At 37.1% G+C, this 20,965-nt stretch overlaps 1 protein-coding gene across 8 annotated transcripts in view; it reads right to left on the bottom strand.

The window, feature by feature from the left end:
- Positions 1 to 1,578: 1,578 nt before the first annotated feature.
- LOC127564407 (phosphatidylcholine translocator ABCB4) overlaps positions 1,579 to 20,965 on the bottom strand; it is a 111,160-nt gene continuing 91,773 nt past the window's right edge. For 5 of the 8 annotated variants that reach the window (XM_052000914.1, XM_052000915.1, XM_052000913.1 and 2 more), the window contains 5 exons: positions 18,844 to 19,000; positions 14,826 to 15,023; positions 7,020 to 7,226; positions 1,988 to 2,134; positions 1,579 to 1,836 (listed from right to left, as the gene is read on the bottom strand). In XM_052000914.1, coding sequence (XP_051856874.1) covers positions 1,630 to 1,836; positions 1,988 to 2,134; positions 7,020 to 7,226; positions 14,826 to 15,023; positions 18,844 to 19,000 — 916 coding nt within the window. In that variant the 3' untranslated portion in view covers positions 1,579 to 1,629. Of the gene's footprint in view, positions 1,837 to 1,987; positions 2,135 to 7,019; positions 7,227 to 14,825; positions 15,024 to 18,843; positions 19,001 to 20,965 lie in introns of those variants that run through there. The other 3 variants (XR_007954257.1, XR_007954256.1, XM_052000918.1) reach the window with 2 other exon arrangements.

The following is a 20,965-nucleotide window of genomic DNA, read 5'->3' as shown; positions in this document are numbered from 1 at the left end:
AAAGGTCTCCATGGAGCATGTTGGATTGACTCTCTGTGACCTCCATTTGGGAGAATATGAACATGAGTCATGGGAAGGCATGTTTTGTTGGTGGAAACTCCCATATCAGTGAGATCACAGATTTGTTTGGATATTACCTTTGCCATGTGGATGCGTGCCCACTTTGCTTTTATCTCAAACATTTTTCATTTAATTGGCTTAGATCCATATATCCCTTATTGATCTTTTTGGATCCTGACTGTGTCATCTTGTATCCCAGGTATCAGTCCCCTATCAATCCCATCTAGAAACCTTTACCCATTTGGAAGACTTGGGGACAAATGAAGTCTCCTGCATCAGAAATGAGTGGCGGTGATGGGGAGGCAGTCATACTGAGTCAAGAAAAAGGTCAAGAGAGGCAAGGCCCACAAGAAATCCTAATTTGATCATCACAGCAAAGTGGATACCATCATCATCTGTTATGGGCCAGAACTTGAAACAGGGTGTTAACTCACAGAGTTGATGGAAACAATGCTTGTGTGCAAGCAAAGGTTCTCACCTTTGGGAGAATTCACACATTAGAGCTCACACCTTTGAGAATTCACATATTAGCTCACACATTGGAGTTCACAAGTTCGGGAGATTCACAAGTCAGAAACCCACAATCCCACTCTCTCAGAGGAAGAGTCAACCTTTGGGTTCACACCTTTAAGAGGTCATATATAAGAAGCTCTTAGAGCTTCGGTCAGTTCTGGAGATTGACAAGCTAGAGACTGCAGTCAGGCAGAACGAAGAATTCGGAGGAGAAGAACCAAGATTCAGAGGGAGCTGGAGGCGACAAAGGACAAGGTGCAAGAGCTTTTGGAACCAAGGAGGGAGAGAGGCCTCTAAGAAAGCTAACCGGGCCCAAGGAAAGAGACAAGACTTGCAAGGAGAAAATAAACATTTAGATTTTATCAGCTGGCTGCATTTGAAGTGATTATTACTTTGAACCGAAACTAAGGCTGCCTCCAGAAAACCTCCCCAAGAAACCTGCTCCCAGAGAACCATCATATATTATAAAAAAGAAGAGAACACCACAATCATTCTAGTCCCACTGTTCTCTCCATAAAATAAGAATCTTCCTCATTATTGGCAATTTTCCCTAATTTTACAATTATACCTACCTGAATTTTATAGGACATGTATTCAAATATGTATTACTTATAAGACCTTGGCCCAGTTAATCCTTTGAGACTTCAGTTTTTTTCAGTTTTGAAATGGCTTGTTTGAATTATATGATTTCTAAATCCTTTCCCATTCCAACTCCTATGATCTTTCGATTTTTTTATTTGAGTACTTATGTTATAATAGGCAAAAAGGTTGGGCTGCAATATCACATTCCTTTAGTGGATGTGATTCACCTGTATATGAACTCAACTCTTCCCCCTGCAATTTCCTTGAGTTTCAGGAATTTATTTCTTTAAATCAGATCCCTACTATCAGTTTCATAAAAATAAAATATAATTTACTAGAGCTACTAGAGCTTATCCGGAGCAAGATTTAACTCCAGCTGGTGATCACTTATTATTATCAGGACTTTCATTACAAGACAAAAAATAGTGAAATAGTATGTATGTTTATTTCTAAGAAATGGAAAATAATAAGAGTTCATAAGTTCTGTGTCCCAGTCTGAACGTTGACCAGTGAAAAATAGATGCCTTTCTGAGCTAGCAGCTGTTGGTGTGTTCCCTGTTCTTTGACCTTGCCATTCTGGAAAACCACAATAAGGTCGGCATTCTGGATGGTGGACAGGCGATGAGCGATCACAATACACGTACGACCTTCTCTGGCCTTGTCCAGGGCTTCTTGAACAATCTGTTGGTAAGCAAAATATAAGGTATTTTTAGGAATTCACAATTGGTCCTCTTCCTTAACATTGTTTTCTTCTATTTTGATCACAGAGATGTCTTTTATTTTACAAATTAAATATGTAATATTTACACATTAAATATGTAATAGCTTATACCTTTTCACTTTCTGTATCCAGCGCTGATGTGGCTTCATCCAACAGGAGGATTCGAGGATGTCTGATAAGGGCTCTAGCAATAGCGATACGCTGTTTCTGACCCCCTGAGAGTTGAGTCCCTTTGTCTCCCACTCTGGTTTCATATTTCTGAAAGAACATTTTGAATAGATCATTACAGGAACTGAAATCTAACTCAGAAAAAGTCAATTTGATATATTATATTTCAGGTCTAGTAAAATAATTCTTCAAAGAAAAAAAAAGATTTTAGAAGAAAAATTATTACAGATATTCAGATGAATGTTCTTTTGGAACAGTGGTGGTTTCAGTTTTGTTAAAAAAATTTTTCTGCTACCAATTTAGCAATTCATTTTCAAAATTAAATCACAATGCTTAGTTTAGATTCAAAGATTAACATCTGTAACTCTTAATTTTCCAGCAAAAGTTTGGCAATGTCATGTAATGATAAATCTGATGCATTTGTATTTATTATTAGAAACATTCATTAAGTGCTTGCTTTATGAGCACCGTACGATACCTTGGGAATACAAAGGAGAAAAGAAATGTAATTTGAGAAATTTAAGGAAGGAGAAAGCACTTTCATTTCGGGAAACAGGGATGGAAAACTTTCAAGGAGGAGAAATCATATGGGATTTCAAAATCTAAGGGTTAAAAGGGGCTTTAGTAGTAATCTAGTCCAGCCCATATCTGACAAGATGATCTTTTGGTAATGCAAGGGAGCCTACTGCCTCCTACAAGCGCCCTTTCTACTGGGATAATTCTAAAAGGAAGTTTTTTCTTACATTAAACCTAAATCTGTCTCACTACAAAATCCAGTCCACTCTCTGGGACCAGGCTCAGGACTAATCCTTCTTCCCCATCACAATCCTTCAAATATCTGAAGACAGATCTCGTGATTTTCCTTAAGTTTTGTCTTTTCCAGGATAAAATAGCTGCCTGTTCCTTTAAACTATTTTCACATGACATGAACCCAAGGCCCTTCCTCATCCTGGCTATATATTCGGCAGCTTCTCAATATCTTTCCTAAACTGTAGTATCCAGAGTGGAACACAACACTCTTGTTGGAGTCTGGGTAGAGCAGGGTATAACAGATATATCTCCCTACTCGGTCCTGGTTAGTATCCCTTACTGCTCCATTCCATTGCTGACTGACGTCAAGGTTTCAGTGTAGAGACTGAAAATCTGAAAAAGGTGTGCTTGAATCAGACAAGAGAGCACTTAAAGCTAATTACCTATTCTATGTAAGATAATGGTTCTATAAGCATATATTTAGATGATGGCTCTCCTCATGATTGGGGCTTGCTGAATGCTTGGTGGTGAGGTAATCACAGGCAAGGACTGGAGGGCTGAGAGAGAGAAGTCAGCGTCATTTGGCAACAGGATGAGGAGGAGAGGCCGGAGATTCTGGACTCCAGAATCCAGGGTACATCTTTGGCATGCCTCATGGCAGCTTGCCTGCCTCCTTCACTTCTCCCCCTAAAGATCAAGGACTTTGATTTATCCTGACTCTGGCTGATCCTGAGGCCGTCCAGGGAGCTAGTCCGTACTTTACATTCAGTGCACTAAACTCCCCACCTCCTTCCCAGATTGTTTTGTCTAGCCACGTTTCCATTATTTTATACTTTGTGAAGTTTGGGTTTTGAACCTAAACATAAGAAGTTAGATGTATTCCCTATTAAATAGCATAGTAATAGATTCAACCCTTAGTGGACCTTGAAAGAAGCAGATAATTCAACAGAAACTTGGAGGTAGGCTACTTCCAGACATGGAAACCAGTCAAACAAAGACAAAACTAAGAGATTCCTCTTTGGGATGGCAATCTCCTGACCTTCCACCCCCTCTCACTTACTCCGCCTCTTCTTGTTCCTTGCGCTCATTGTAATTCTCCTCGCTAACAACATTTTTAATCTTCACTATTGTTCTCCAGTCTTGACCCCATGCTCGGCTCCTTAAATAACACCTGCTTCTTTACCCTTGAATCCTTTACCCCCTTCCTGGTCTGCCATTTCTGACCTGTTGGTCTTCTGTCTACCACCTTTATTTAGTCTTGCTCTTAAATATTCTTATTCATGCTGAAGAAAATAAGGGAACTTGCCTGGTGGGTCCACTATAGATGTATGCTCACTAATAGCAACTGGGCTCTCATTACTAAAGAGCAATCCTTGGAATTGTCATTTAGAGATTCTCTATCACATTACTTACAGTTGTTGTTCCAACCTTTCTCTCAAGACTCAACTTCATCTCTTTCTTTCTCACTTTCACTTTTATTGATTTTAAAACCATAAGACGCCACACTCTCTTCTCCCTCTCTCCCACTCTTAATCTGGATTGACACTCCTCTTCTGTAATCCCAGAGTCTACAGCAGGCTTCCTTCATGCCAGAGCTACCCGACACTTTTATCTTTGTTCTCACTTCCTCCCAGTTTTTTTCCTGCGATCTTGTTCTGAATCATCCCCTCTCTCTCACGATCTTTAGTTTGTCTTTCAATGTTCCTTCCCATGAGGCTAAAACATGCTTAGGTTTCTGTTTTTGGAGTGTACAGAAAATAGGCACACACCCTCATCCCCCCTTCCCCAACCACTTTATAGGCCAATGAGTCTTATCTATCGAGAGCATTTTGTGAGAAGGAGCTGGACGGGAAGTTAAGAAATCTTACAATATTCTGGCTTTGGCACTAGCCGTGGCATCCAGACAAGACACTCGACTGCTCATAGTTTCAAATTGTTCATATTTAAAATGTGGGAAAATAACATTTATATTAGGAGGGTTTGAGGGCTGAATAGCATGCTGGAATTTGTAGTTCAGAGGGATTCTGCCCTCTCACAATCATGAGACTCTCATTATCTTTGAGCCAGAAGCTGGACTTGTTTCATGCCTGGAAGTTCTTAATGGGATACGCATGACTGAGGAGAGGAGACTGCAGGAGCTAAACCTCAGTAGCAGAGATGAGAATATGGCATCCCTGGCCCTTCCCAGGGTTTTAGCAGCTGAGCTGGAAAGAATTGGGGGCACAAGGAGAACAATGAAAAGGAGGAAGTCAGTGGAGGGTAAGCTGCATCTAGGGAAGGAGAGATCGCTTTGCAAGCACCTCAAAAAGGAAGACTGAGATTGTGATGTATTCTGCTTGTTCCTTGCCCCAGAGAAAGGAGCCACATGGGCATGGCTGTGGTGTACTGTGGAAACTACTCAGTGGAAGGCACTCAATCCTTTTCTGGCCCCTTCTCCTTTCTGGAAAGGACAACTGAGTATCACCTCACTGGTCTCCCCCTTTCCTTCTCTTGCTCTTTCACATCAGAGTCTAGAGATTTAATTATTCCCATCCTGTCACAAAAACTAGCTGACATAGCCTAGAGGCAATAGAATGACCCTCAAAGCTAGATGACCCCATTCTTCTGCTGTTTTATAGAGTTTCTATCAGTAGGAAAGTTATATAATAGTTCGGAGCCTCCAGTTAGGAAAATTCTGACATTTGGACAGAGGTCTGGCTTTCTGTTTGGCCTCTCTATGGCCAAACACAGAGGCACAATTTGGCTGCAGGAAACATTTAGATAAAAGACAACTGAATATATTAGTGCCTATCACTAGACAGATATGGGGAAGAGAAGTCAAAAAGGGCAGACTTCTCTGTTTTGGAATTTCCCTTAGTGCTTGAAAAGGAGAGTGTAAATGATTGCTTCAGATGATCCCTTCAGGATGAACCCTCTGTTTCCAGATGATGGCAGGACCCAATGCCCCATCCATCTCAGCATCTTCCTTCGCTGCTGTAGCTCATCCTCCTTTTTCCTTTGAGCTGTTGCCTATGTCATAGTTCACCTTAAGTTGTGGGTGGCAGGGGATGCCATAATCCCACTACTGCTGTTCAGCTATTGCAGTCTTCATATCTCACTTGGTCTCTCTCTGACTGCATGTGCCCCTTTATGAATTCCCAAGGGTGACCCAAGGCCGCCTTTCTGCCCTCAGACATCATTTTAGTTCCAAATTGCTTTTAAGACTGAGAGGAGTGATAATGATGATCAACTGTGGAAGATGCAGATCAATACAATGATTCAAGATAATTTCAAAGGACCCCATTAAGGAAAAGGCTGTCCACTTCCAGAGAAAGAATTTATGAACTCTTGAGTACAAAATGAAATGTAATTTTCAATTTTCTTTGTTTTTCTTGCTTTTTAAAAGAGAAAGATGCCTTATGTGGAAATATGTTTTACATGCTTTTAAATGTATAATTGGTATTATACTGTTGCTTTCTCAGTGAGTGGGTAAGAAAGTAGGAGAGAGAGTATCTGGAACTCAGAATTTAAAAAGAAAAAATGTAAATAATAAATAATAAATTGAAATGTTAAAAAGTGGGGGAGGGACTGAGAGGGAATGATTGTTCGTCTGAACTATATAAATCCCAGGATGTCAGTTAGTTTTCTAACTTCTGTTACATTTGAAACCAACCAAATGATTATGGGAAGGGCTTTGTAAATATTAAAAGGTAAGAAAGGTGTGAAATATGGCAGGTTTGTGCCTCTATACAGGCCCCATTTCTGCTCTTTTCCTCCTCATCTCTGCCTCTTAGATTCCTTCAACGCTCAACTCAGGTGCATCGTCTACTTAAAACCTTTTCACCCAGTCCATGGTGCTTTCTCCTTTCTTAGAATATCTTGTATTTACTTATAAATCTACATGTTGCATTATCCCAGTAGATTGCAACCTCCATGAAGTCAAGAAATGTTTCAATTCTGTTTTTGCATTCTCAGTTCCCGGAACAGTGCCTAGTATGTAATAAAAGGTGCTTAATAAATGTTGATTGAGTTTTAATGGATTGGAGTCTTTTTCTTTTACTTTATTGTTATAGAGATAGCAGTTACAGCAAAATTACACCTAAGTTCAATTTTGCAAGCTGACTCTATAACATAAATAGTTTACTAATACTGTAAGAATCTGATATTATCTATACTTCAGAAAAACCATTAGAAATAACATTTACAATTCAATTTTAACTATACAAGTAACTGTCAGTTCACTTACTTCAGGTAGTGTTTCAATGAAAGGATGGATATTGGCGGCTTTGGCTGCATTTACAATTTCTTCCTGTGACACCTCCCGACTGTTGTTTCCATAGGCGATGTTCTCTGCAATGCTGCAGTCGAACAAGATGGGCTCCTGGGACACAATGCCAAGCTGAGCCCGGAGCCACTGGATGTTCAGCTTCTTGGTTTCTTGACCATCCAGAAGCTGTAAACAAAAACCAACAAAGCTTTTTTATTTGGAAATAGATTGCCTATTTGTGATTATTGCTGATGACCTTCCTCGCTCTGTATCATTTGTCTGGGAACCTAGCAAAGTTCAGGACAAAGGATGATGGTCTCATAGGCTTGAGAGCTGTAAGGGTCCAGAGAGGTAATCCATTCTAATTCCCTTATTTAATTGATAAAAAACAGAGACTTGCTAAATATCACAAAGGTAGGGATCAGATATTTGGTGTTGGAAAGGAATTCAGATGAGAGACTGAGACAGATGAGAGATTGAGACTGAAAAGCATAATGACCTGCCCAACATCACACAAGTTTATCAGAGTTTTACAGCTAGAAAAGATCTTAGAAAGCATTTGTCTAGTCCAGCTCCTTCATTTTGTAGATTTGTAAAAAGGGATCCAGAGATAGGAAATAACATATCCAATGTCTCAGAAATAGGAATTGGAATTCGCCTCTTCTGCCTCCAACTCCAGATTTTTATCCCTAGCCAGGCCTAGAACTCTTCTATTAAAGTACTATTCTCTCCTCCTTATCATACTATTGCTATTTAATATTTATAATATCTGCAAGACTCTTTCAATGGGCACAGATAAGCAAAAGTTGGTTATGCATGGTTTTCATATACATCATTTAATATGAGAGCCCTTTTAAAATATCTTTGTGAGGTAATCTATGTTAAGTGATTTTCCAGGATCATACAGCTAGTAAATGTCAAGTGTCTGAAGCCGGGTTTGAACTCAGGTCCTCCTAATTCCAGGGCCAATGCTCCACTGCTCCAAAAGCCTATTTTTCATATGAGGAAACTGAGGCTCAGAAGAGTAAACTGGTTGGCTCAAGGTCATATCATTAGTTAACAGAAAATTTAAGTATCATTCTCATCCATTCTGATTTCCAGTCTGCCATGTTTTCCCCTTATACCACTTTGTTAAGCTACTTGTTGATTTTGCATTTGGAATACAATTTTTAAAATTTTTCTATTTTTATTTTTTTAAATAATTTTTAAATGTTAAACTTAAATATAAAGAAAGAAAAGAAAAGAAGGCATAGCTACTACACCATGAGAGAGGATTCAATGTAAAACAATTAATTTCCATTTTAAGAAAGCCTATATAATAAATACTATGTATATATAGTTTCAAAGCTGCCCAGCTTTTCTTTTGCTTCCTTACTTGTTTTCTTTTGTTCTCTGCTGTGTACTTTTTGCTTTTTTTTTTCTCTTCCTCCCCCAACTCTAGAGAAGGCAACAATTAAGTACACATATATATAATCATATACATATATACACATATACACTCTTACACATATATGTAAGACTGTAATATGTTTATTTCCATCTCTTAGCTGTTTGTCTAAAGGTGGACAGCATCTTTCTTCATAGGTCCAGATCTTTTCATGTTTTTTTCTAAATCAACCAATCCATCATTTCCTGTACCACAGCAATATTCCAATCCAAATCACATTCTATATGAGAGATTATCTATGAAAGATTTTTCCCAGTTTTCTGCATTCCTTCTATTCCTAGCTATATAGGTTTTATTTGTAAAAGAAAACTTTAGTTTAAAATAATCAAAATTATCCTTTGTATACTTATGTTATAATAATTATATATTATAATATGTATTATATAATAAATATTATATTACAATATTATCTTCCTATTAAGTCTGATATTGATGAATCTACTTCCTTTACATTTCCCCCCCTGGTTTATTTGAAATTCCTAATCTTTTGCTCTTCCAAATGAACTCTGCTGTTATTATTTTAATTCAGTAAAATAATTTTTAGTAATTTAACTGGGATGTCATTGAATAAATAGGTAAAATTGTCACTAAAAATTATATTAGCTTTCTGTGTCTTCTTGAGATAATCTTTTTGTTCCTGGATACATGAAAAAATTAGAGGGTGGGAATGGGACAAAGTATTTTTTTTAGAAAGACACAAACAAAAAGGCCATAATGTCTTACTTGGGAAAGCACATATATAGTACATAGATATTTATGAGCACATGAGTACATCATACCCACACCAAGATTGCCAGAAGCCAAACCAGGATATGGGCACATGAATCATGACCCTCAATTTATTGTCACTAGCCAAGGGGTACAAAAGCTGAGGGTATTGGGGGAAGTGAAAACTGTTCCCTTGGAGGATAAAAGCCACCCCAAAACTTCTTAGGGTAAAATTTTAGTATAAAAAAACTTAGAAGCCTTTGTATAAGATTTCTTTTTGGAGATGGAGCCAACATGGCTGAGTAAATGCTGGAATTAGTCCAACTTCTTCTGCTTCAAATTCCTTTTTATAATGACTCTAAACAAATTTTAAAGCACCAAAACACACCAAAAGATGGAACAGAACATTTTTCAGCCAAAAAAAAAATGCAGAAGGTCATCAGAAAAGGTCTATGACACTAGGGTGGGAGTCCAAGGTGTAGTCCTAGTTGTACCAGTTAGCATAACTCTGGCCCCAGGCCCAGTCTCAGCCCCATGGTAGAAAAGCAGAAATTGGTCTAGGGACTTCTGAACCAGCAGCAGTACTGGCAGTTTCTAGACTTTCAGCCAGAGAAACTTGGGAATTCAGCAGAAAATGTTTAAATAGGTGAGTAGAAAAGGTTAGTAGGGAAAGAAGGCAAGAAGTTGGGCAACTAGCAAAACAAAAATGACCATGGATAGTGGTGGTTATGGCAGCATTCTCTCTCTCTCTCTTTCTCTCTCTCTCTCTCTCTCTCTCTCTCTCTCTCTCTCTCTCTCTCTCTCTTTGTTTTTGTTGAGATTTTTTTTCCATTAGGGTGGGAGATCTATGCTTTCTTTCAAAAGATGACTTATGGAAATGTTTTGCATAATTTCACATGTGGTTTCTTAATGGGGATGGGGATAAAGTAGAGAATTTGGAACTCATTTTTTTAAAGTATAAAAAATTGTTTTTACATGTAACTGGGAAAAATATTAAATAAATTTTTAAAGTAAAAAAAAAATTAAGAGGCTTGCATAACATCTTGTCCAGATCATTGGAATAACTTCTTACTTGTTCTCTCAGCATCCAGCTTTTCCCCTTCTGTAATCTAGCTTCTATATATCTACTAAATTGATATTCCTAAAATATAGGTCCAAGATGTCACTCCTCTGTTCAAGAAGCTTTTGAATTCAAAACCCTTTCCAAATTGGGTCCAGTGTATCTTTTGAGAATGATTTCATATTACTTTCCTCCTCCTTGACTTGACATTCTAGTAAAACTGGAGGATATCCCATCATCTCTCTCTTCTTTAGCACAGGCTGGTCTCCATCCTAGAACATTCCTCCTCCTTACTACTGCTTCTTGGAATCCTGAGATATATACACAATATATCTTGTGTATCAACTCTGTGTCTATCGTTTCTCCTTTACCAAGAAAACTGAATGAGATTTGAATAGTTCTGCCTTCTCTCTGTATTTATCAGTCATCTTTAGGCCATCCATCCCAAGTTCTATCCTTTTTATCCTCCTTTCCCCGAATATAATTTAAATATTCTTTTCATGTCTTCCCTAGCCAACAAGCAACTCATTTTGAACTCTAAATTCCTAATTTTTTATAGGATCATGTCACATCTTTATATTAATTTTCCATTACCTCCCTTTTTAAAAAATCTAAATTAGATCAAGTCCACATATCTGCTCTGCTGCTAGATCCTGTTGTTGGTATTACCATCTCTCATGTATCCCCACCTTTCCACTCATAACCATTACCCTAGTCCAGATTCTTATCACATCTTGCTTTGATAGTTGCCTCCTATTTGCTCCTTATCTGAAACCCATTTCCAATCTTTTCCCCACATACTCATCAAACTGATTTTCCTAATGAACCAGCCTGATCAGGCCATCAATAAGTTCTAGTGCTTTCCTATTTCCTCTAAAATGAAATGTAAAATTCTTTGTTTATCCATTCTCTGCATGAATATAAAATGTAAACCAGTCAGGATTTATTAGAACTAAGTTTTACTATCCAAAGTAGTTAACAATTTGATTAAACTAATATTCCTATGTTTTATAAATTTTTTAAAAAACTAAAATATTCTTAAAAAAAAAAAAACTGAAATATTCCCCAAAGCCAGTAATCTCATTCCTATAAAATCAATGACAGAAAGAAAGATCCTATATACACCATAATATTCACAGAAGAACTCTTTTTAGTAGGAAAATCTGCAAAAAAGAATGTGTGTATGAGTGTGTGTGAGTGTGTGTGTGTGTGTGTGTGTGTGTGTGTGTGTACAGATGCACCTCTAGTGGAAGATGTTGAGCAAACTATGCTGTATAAATGTTATGCAAAATTATTGTGCTATAAGAAACAACAGATATGATGAACTTATAGAAATATGGAAAGACATAAGAATTGAGGCAGAGTTAAAAAGAAAGCAAGGAAATTATCTACACAAGGACTACAATAATGTAAATGAAAACAAAATAAAACAACATGATATTCTGAATCAGATCAACACAATGACCAGTCTTGATTCCAGAGGACTGATGATCAAGTATGCTCTCTTTCTTTCATTAAAGAGGTTGAGATTTTAAGTGTAGAATGTGTTCACTATATTTGTGATTGGTGCTACCTGTTTTTCTTGGTTAAAATGGAATTCATAAGGAGGGGTATTTGGAAGTAATAGTGGTGTAAAAATCGAAAAGCATTAATAAAATTTTTCTTAAAAATCCTCAAAGTAATTGTTTTTTAATTGTGTGCTCAATAAATTTCCCTTCTTTTAGGGAAAGAATATATTGGTTGATGGGGACATCTAGCAAGTTGGATTATTGCTATAGTTGAAAGTCTCATGAGACTCCTGGAACATGCATATGTAATAAATATAAATGTATGTAGAAGGAGACTTAACAACTACAATATTGGAGACTCTTTAATAATTGTATTCTCTGGTAAATATTCCTCTCAGAGTTTCTTCAGAAAATGTCAGAATTTTATCCCAGTTTTCCTTTATTCAAAACTTTGCCTAAGAACATTAGAGTTTGGCTACTGCCCAACTTTCTACAAAAAGGGGAAGTTCTGATATCTCTATATCCTTAACCCACTCCCAGAGACTTGATACCGTCAGATTGCTCTCTGGTTACAGTAACTTCCTACAGCAATCAATTCCCCACCCAGCTCTTTCTTTCCATAACATATTCTAGGTTTTCTCCTCCTGAGCTCAACAACACAGGACTGTGTTTTTTCTTTATTGACTATCTATGTCCTTACTTTCCCTCCTCCCCTGTGTTCTTAGAAATAATGCTAACGGAGTGAAGACTTCTCTAGGTTCTATCCAGCTGAAGAGACTTCCTGAATTATCGGGAGAAAGACCTATCATGCTCTTACAGGACCAACCTATTGAAGTAAAATGAGCTTGCCAATAGTTTGTTGCCTATGAAGGGATGAACTCTGTGGCAACCACGACCTGTGTTATTTCTAGGAACAAGCAATATAGAGAAAGTAGAATTTTGTTAAGATTGGATTGGCTAATTCTCCAATTGATAAATGGTCAAAGGATATGAACAGACAATTCTCAGACGAAGAAATTGAAACTATTTCTAGCCATGTGAAAAGATGCTCCAAGTAATTATTAATCAGAGAAATGCAAATTAAGACAACTCTGAGATACCACTATACACATGTCAGATTGGCTAGAATGACAGGGAAAGATAATGCGGAATGTTGGAGGAGATGTGGGAAAACAGGGACACTAACACATTGTTCGTGGAATTGTGAATACATCCAGCCATTCTGGAGAGCAATTTGAACTATGTTCAGAAAGTTATCAAATTGTGCATACCCTTTGATCCAGCAGTGTTTCTACTGGGCTATATCCCAAGAGATCTTAAAAAAGGGAAAGGGATCTGTATGTGCACGAATGTTTGTGGCAGCCCTTTTTGTAGTGACCAGAAACTGGAAACTGAGTGGATGCCCATCAATTGGAGAATGGCTGAATAAATTGTGGTATATGAATATTATGGAATATTATTGTTCAGTAAGAAATGACCAGCAGGATGATTTCAGAAAGGCCTGGAGAGACTTACATGAACTGATGCTGAGTGAAATGAGCAGGACCAGGAGATCATTATATACTTCAACAATAATACTATATGATGATCAATTCTGATGGATGTGGCCCTCTTTAACAATGAGATGAACCAAATCAGTTCCAATAGAGCAGTAATGAACTGAACCAGCTACACCCAGCTAAAAAACTCTGGGAGATAACTATGAACCATTACATAGAATTCCCAATCCCTCTATTTTTATCCGCCTGCATTTTTGATTTCCTTCACAAGCTAATAGTATACCATTTCAAAGTCTGATTCTTTCTGCACAGCAAAATAACTGCATGGACATGTATACTTAAATTTTATTTAATTTATACTTTAACATATTTAACATGTATTGGTCAATCTGCCATCAGGGGAAGGGAATGGGGGGAACGAGGGGAAAAAGTGGAACAAAAGGTTTGGAAATTGTCAATGCTGTAAAATTACCCATGCACATAACTTATACATAAAAAGCTATAAAAAAAGAAAATATATAACAATGAATTTCCATTTCAAGAAAGTATATAGAATAACAAAAGAAATTATATGTAAAAAAAATTGGATTGGCTAGAGTGGGTGAACTAGAGAAGGATAGAGGGCATAAGTGAGAAGATGATGTGGACTTGGAAGTGGAATGGTTGTAGATCCAGGATGGCACCATGAAAAGAACAGCAAAGTTGTAGTCCCTGAACCTGAATTTAGATTCTGACTTTAAGCTGTGCACCTTGGTCAAATTATTTTAACTTTGGGGGCCTCAGTTTTCTGCATCTTTAAAATGTGGGGACTGAACCAGAGACTGTCTGAGATCTCTTTCAGATCTAAGTCTATCATATTCTATGAGAATTAGAGATCTTTAATCTTGGTTAAATTTCCCCAATAGCCATATTTCAAGCCTTCTACATTTTTTTGACATTGTGTGGCTACCAATAGAGCATTTGGCTGTCCATCAGTTACTCTTTCCTCTATGTGATATGACCAGTTCCTAGACACCAGGTTATCTGGTCACTTGATGTCACCAGTCTGGTGATTTCTTTTATACCACTCCTATGCCATGATTGCATATGCATTCTTGCAGCCTGCTCACACCCATCATATACTTTCATTATTCTCTGGGTAGTATACAATTTTAATTCTTTTGAACTTGTGATATTCCATAATTTAGAGCCACATTACTGAGCAAATACTAATGCTGATACTATAAAGGGTTTTGTTTTAGTGAGAAGCTTGCAGTAAATAAAAGCACTGTCTAATTTCCCAAAGGCAATCCATCCCATTCTCTTCTTTCTATTCAATCTTGGGTCGAGTTTATTGTCCATCTTCAGTGTTGTTAAAGATAAATGTACAAAATGAACTAACTCTAAAGGTTATCCATCCAAACTGTAGGACATCGTCCAGACATTACATAGTCTTCATCTATATAGTTTTTGCTCCTGTGGATATTTAGGCATGTTCAATGTACCTTTATTAAAAAGAGACAAAAATCTATCTAGGCAACTTGCATGAGTTCTAAATGAATCGATTAAGAACAATTCACTTACCACCTTTCCAGCCAGGGGATCATAGAATCTCTCAAGCAGTTGAACCACTGTACTCTTCCCACAACCACTGCTGCCCACAAGAGCCAGGGTCTGCCCCTTCTTTACCTCCAAGGTCAGGCCTTGAAGAACAGGGACATTTGGCCGGGTAGGATAGTTGAACACAACTTCATTAAATGTCACATTCCCTTCAAACTTATCCTAAAATCAAAATGAAACCAATAATGGACTGCTCATTATTTAGGCAAGGAATGTTGAATTCAGGAAATTTTACAGGAGGCTATTGGGTCCAGATAGAAATCTCATATATTACATGTATTTTTGGTACTCTATAAAATCTTTATCTAGAAACATTGATATGTAAAATTCAGATAAAATGTACATTAAATTATATCAAAATCCATATGCTATAAATCTTTTTTTAATGAAGATTCATTTCCCCCCTTTATAACAGTTATAAGTTCATGGGATTTTTATAATTGAAAATGATCACAGAGATACAATCCCCTCACTTGTATGTGGGGAAACTGAAGATCAAAGAGGTTAAGACCTCTTGTCCAAGGTCACATAGGTAAGCGGCAGAGCTAGGATTTGAATTGAGGTCTTTCAATTCCAAATCTATAATTCATTGCATGCAAAAAACCCTTTTCTAGAAACAAATTTGTTAACTATGTAATAATACTTCTTAGTCACTGATTGTGGAAGAAAATGAAGAGTTTTATTTTTTTAAATGCATAAGAAAATCATAAATGAATTTAAAATTTAAAAACAACGTATAGAAAATGGGGCAGGTAACAATGAATGAATGCAAAGGTATGGCATGGTTCTATAGGAATAGTATTAGGAGAGCAAAGAAAGCTAAGGACAACACCCAAAAAAGTGAATTATTTTTCCTTTCTTTTCTTTTGACTATACTGAGGATAAAAGGAGGGATCAAAGGAGAAAGAAAACTGCTGTTCATGGTGGAAGGAGTGATAATAATGGACAATGAACAAAAGGCAGAACTACTTATCCTCTTATATGTTTCTATTTTCTCTGCCAAGGAGAATAATCTTTGGCCTGGAAAGAACAGAACATCCAAGAGCAAAGAGGGAGCATAACAAGCAGAGAACTAGTAAGAAAGCACCTAATCTGCCTTTGATCAATTCAAGTTAACAAGTCAAGAGGATCTACATCTCAAGATACTGAAAGAATTGGCAGATGTGTGAGCCCTTGTCCATGAGCTTGAAAAGATCATGCATGGAATATGGGAAAGCTGCCACATCTTTAAATGAAAAGGTGGGCTATATGAATTTTAACTTATATTTTAGCTTTAAATCCCATGATCCTATTATTATGGAGCAGAATAAATGTACATAATTTAACCCCCTCCAAAAAAGGGAAGAGACTGAAGTCAGCAGACTACAGGCCAGTAAATTCACTGACCGCAATACGTAGCATTTATAAACGATAGTAGTAATCACAAAGAACCAACATTGTTGGACAGGTCATGACGAATTATCAATATATCTTTTTTGGACAAGATTAGTAGTCTGTAGCTAAGAGGAATTTATAATTGTAACTTACCTAAATTTTTGCAAGGCATTTGATAAAGTATGTTAATCTTCCTTGTTCTTTTGAATAAAATAAAGAGATCTGGGTTTATAGAATGGTACAATTAGATGTATTTCAAACTGGTTGAATAGCCAGATACAAAGAATTGTCACCAATGGTTCAATGCCAAGTTGAAAGAGGATCTTTACTGGTGTGTCCCAAGGACCTGCCCTTGGCCTAAATGTGTCTTAAACATTTTTATTAATACCTTGAATATTTGCCAATGACTAATCTGGAAAGAGTACCTAATGCACTCATTGATAGTAATGATTCAAAAAGATTTCAAGAGGCTAGAATAATTAGATGCAATCTAAGATGAATCTAGAGATAAAGGAAAACTTGTACTTGCATTTTAAAAGTAAGTTGTATATGTATAATATCGAAAAAATGTAATTAGACTAAAGTTCCTTCATCTGAAAAAGATCTGGGGTTTTCAGTGAATTTTAAATTCGGTGTCAATGGTGTGATATGCCAGTTCAAAAACCTTAAACTATATTAAGAGAAGCATAATGTCCAGAAGGAGGGAGGTGACAACACTGTGGTGCTTCATACAATCACATCTCAAAGTGTCCTGTTTTGTTCTGAGCGCCACATTTTATCAAGAACACTGATAAGCTGCAGATTATGCAGAGAAAAGTCAATAAGGAAGGACAATTATGCTACATCAGAACCAGTTAAGGAAATGAGGTAAGTTTAGCCTGGAGAAGAGATGGCTTTCAAGGGGGATTGTTGCAAAAGGGAGGACTTAGATGCTAAATTCAAGTTTCTGAAGCATTTTAATATGGAAGATTGTCACAAATTTTGGCTCTAGAATTAGGAGCAATGGGTGAAAACTGTAGGCTATTAATCAGAGCTATCCAAAAGGTGAATAGGCTGCTTCAGGTGGTAATAGGCTCTCCCTTAGTTAACAGTTTCTAGCAAAGAATTGGGATCACTTGTTGGGAAGGTTGTAGAGAGGATAAGTTGGGCTCAATGGTCTTTGAAGTTCCTTCCAATGACGAGATTCTGTGATTCTACAAGTCTTATCCTGATACTGAAGTAAGATCATGTCAGTAATTGTCAGTCTTGTCTCTATTTTATTCAAAGGTTTTGGGACCTAGTAGCTGTTTTTGGTTTTACCTTCAGGCTGCCAGCAGTTATTCCACAGGACCTGGGTAGTTGGATAGGAGTCTAGAATTATCCCCAAAACATCCAGTAAAAACAAATCTTTCTCATGTTGCTCTCATGTGGTGTTTGAATCAGGATCACAGAATCTCGAGTTTGGAAAGAACCTCAAATACCATATCATTCACCCTGTGATCCTGTAGAAATCCTTTCAGTAACTTTTTGAAAAGTAGTCATTCAGCCTCATTATCTCAGTACCATGGTGAAGTTCCTTCCACTTTGGGATCATCTTAATGGTAAAGAATTTTTTCTTTATATGAAACCAAAAGTTCTGCTCTATTTGCTCCTTCTCGCTGAAGTCAATCACAATAAATCTTATTCCTCCTCCACATAATGGATCTTCAAATACTTAAAGAGCACCACATTTCATGTTCATGCTCATGTTCCCCTCCCTGAGTCTTCTCTTCTCTAGGCCACATATCCCTTTCTTCCAAATCATTCTCACAAGGCATAGTTTAATTAATTATCCACTTACCATCCCGATGATCCTTCTGTGAATGTGTTTTAATTTTTAAATAATATTCCTAAACCATGTCTTCTTATACTATAAATCTCTCTAGAGGAGACCAAACATGTTGGGAATTACCAATAACTATGTATAGGTAGCTGATATGAATGATTCTTATCTATAAGAATGACAATTTAAATGGAAATAATTCATTTCCAAAATGTGTCTATCCTTTGCTTTAGGTAGGAGATTTTCAGCCAGGAAGCTGGTACATCCACTACAACCTGGACGACATTTTGGCAAACTCTTCACTTGGCCATCAGGTTATCTTCCTACATTGATAATGAAGAAAACCTGTTTTCTCTCTTCATTCACATGTTGCCATTTTATCGATTATGAACTTTGGGAGGAATGCAAAGCCAATATGAAATATTTACTGTAAGGAGAATTAAAGGTATAACAACCTCTGGGAAATGTATTATCATTTTAGTTCTCACAAAAAATTATAGCAGGTGACAAGGCTTAATGGAAAAAGCAATGAATTCAGTGTTAGAGGACCTGGGTTTGAGTGTCAGTTTTACTACCTGTGTGACCTTGGGCAAGACTTTCTCTCTTTGCCTCGATTTCCTCATCTGTAAAGGGATGGAATTATCCTAAATGATCTCTAAAGTTCCTTGCAGGTCTAAATCCTATGGTCCTAATGACTCTCTGGTTAAAACTAGCAGAGAGTATCACTGTGTCTCCAAACAATAAGTCAACTTCTAGAAAACAAAACAAAACAAAACACAAGCAATGGTTAAGCATTCAAGAACTTACTGGCTTCAGTCCTGCTTCACTGTAGCTGTCTATGAGAGGCTCTCTTTCGAACAACATAAATAAGTGGGCTGCTGACAACTTGGCTTTAGCATAGTCTGGAGCAAATGAACTAGCGTGTCCTAAGGCCATGGCCCCAAATACAATGGCAGAAAACACCCTGGAACAAGTATAGGTGGACAATGTCAGATCAGTCTTACAAACAAATTTTCAACTTCTGTAGGACCAAACAAATTTGATTTAGCTTGTAAAATCTCTACTCTTCCTACTTACATTTATAAATATCCCCAAATGCCCCACCTACTAAACCCCAAGGAAGAGGCTTGAGTCCACTGCCCACTTTTTTCCTACCTACTTTCTCCTTTCTTTTAGGTTCCCACTAATTTCTAATAATGAGGGAAGTTTCCCAATGTCTCTGACTTATGATTAGACAGTAGCTTTTATATTGGAAGAATCACATTCATTATCAATTAACTTCAACAAATTGGATTATTTATTGTGGAAATTCACGGATGGGGAAACTGAATTTTACCTAGTGGTTGGGTTTTGACTACAACCACACAGCCAACTGACACCCTGTACTCAATTCTGATGGAGAAAGACAAACTGGTTGGTAAAGTAGAAGCAAAAAGAACAATTGGAGAAAGTGACTTTGTCATCTTAGAATTCATGCTAGAAAAAGAAAGGAGTACTTGACATTGTCAAGCATATTTCTTAAACTTTTGGAAAGGAGATTTCAAAAATATGATAGTGATAAATATGACCTCCATGATAATGGCTATAAATGGGAAAATGTTTCAGAAAAGAATGGGAGGTTCTCCAAATATGAAATTCAAATAACACAGTTGGAGAAGATGCTGATGAGGAAGGAAAGGGGAGAGACATTTCAAAAGATCAATGAGATTGCACATGGCCTCGTCCAATGAGCTCAGATTTTTAAAGAAGGCATACAAATGAGGGAAGGAAGGACACAAAAGCAAGAATGAATATAAAAGAAAGACACAGAATTCTCAGAATAGCGACATGATGGTGGATGCCTTTGGACAAGATAAGACTTGTGAAAAAAAATAAGGATAACAAAAAAGGGCATTTTAACCTATGTTTGAGGGAAAGAAGACAAATAAGGGAGGGGGTCTCTTGCTTGAAGCTGATGAATGATGTGATGGTAATAGAGAAAGCTAAATTCCTCTAATCCCATTTTATTTCAATCTTTGTATTAGGGAGAAGAATCTTCATGTTGAAAGGGTAGACTGAAGTTCAAGATAGGTGAAGAGACAGAAACAAGTATATCTTCACAACAAACAAATTAGATTCCAGGGCTTCAGAAAGAGCATTTGATTGCAATCACTATATTACTCTTGGTAATTTTTGAGGAATCATGGAGAACAGGAGAGGGCCAGAAGAATGCTGACTGGTGAATCTAATTTTTCCAAAAATGGGGACACCTGAAAATTGCAGACAGTAAATGCAGTCCAATGCAATCCCTGGGGAGCTTGTTGTTTCACCTCACTCTCCCTTCACAATCCATCCACTTTCTTTTTTTGTACTTTATCTCCATGATGATATTTTTTATGCAGTTTGGTGTGAACACAACACTAATGTGACTAAGTGACTAATGTGTTATAGTCTATCTACACTAACTATATGTCTCACCATTGTCTTTAGGGTGATGTGTAAATTTGATTTCTTAGAATTTCACAACCATATAGTATGAATTTAAGAACATTTATGTTGAAAATATGGTATTTCTTTTTCAGGGAGAAGATTGAGATTGCTGAAAATGCAATGTAATATTCTAAATGATACCCATCTTGATCTCTTCCTCTTATTCAGTACTGAGCTCAGTTCACTGTCTTCAGCATCTGTTCAAGGCAAATGTAATGTTAGACCCAATCTATGGGTTGTGTATTCAATTTCATATCATGGTTTAAAGAAGAGAAAATCGTTCATCTACCTGGAGGTTCCTGTGTAGAAAGGAGCCTCTTCAGTGTTTGAGACAATGCAATCATCATAATATCATCTATCACCTGTAAACAGGAACATCTAGAGAACTATAATAAGCCTTTCTGAGTCCTTCCTGCTACTAGTGCCTTCCCCTCTGAAGTTATCACTCATATACCCTCTT

The sequence above is a fragment of the Antechinus flavipes genome, chromosome 5 (assembly GCF_016432865.1).
Source record: "Antechinus flavipes isolate AdamAnt ecotype Samford, QLD, Australia chromosome 5, AdamAnt_v2, whole genome shotgun sequence".
Lineage (NCBI taxonomy): Eukaryota > Metazoa > Chordata > Mammalia > Dasyuromorphia > Dasyuridae > Antechinus > Antechinus flavipes.
Note: the sequence above shows the minus strand (reverse complement) of the source record. Positions and strands in the feature narration are given on the sequence as shown.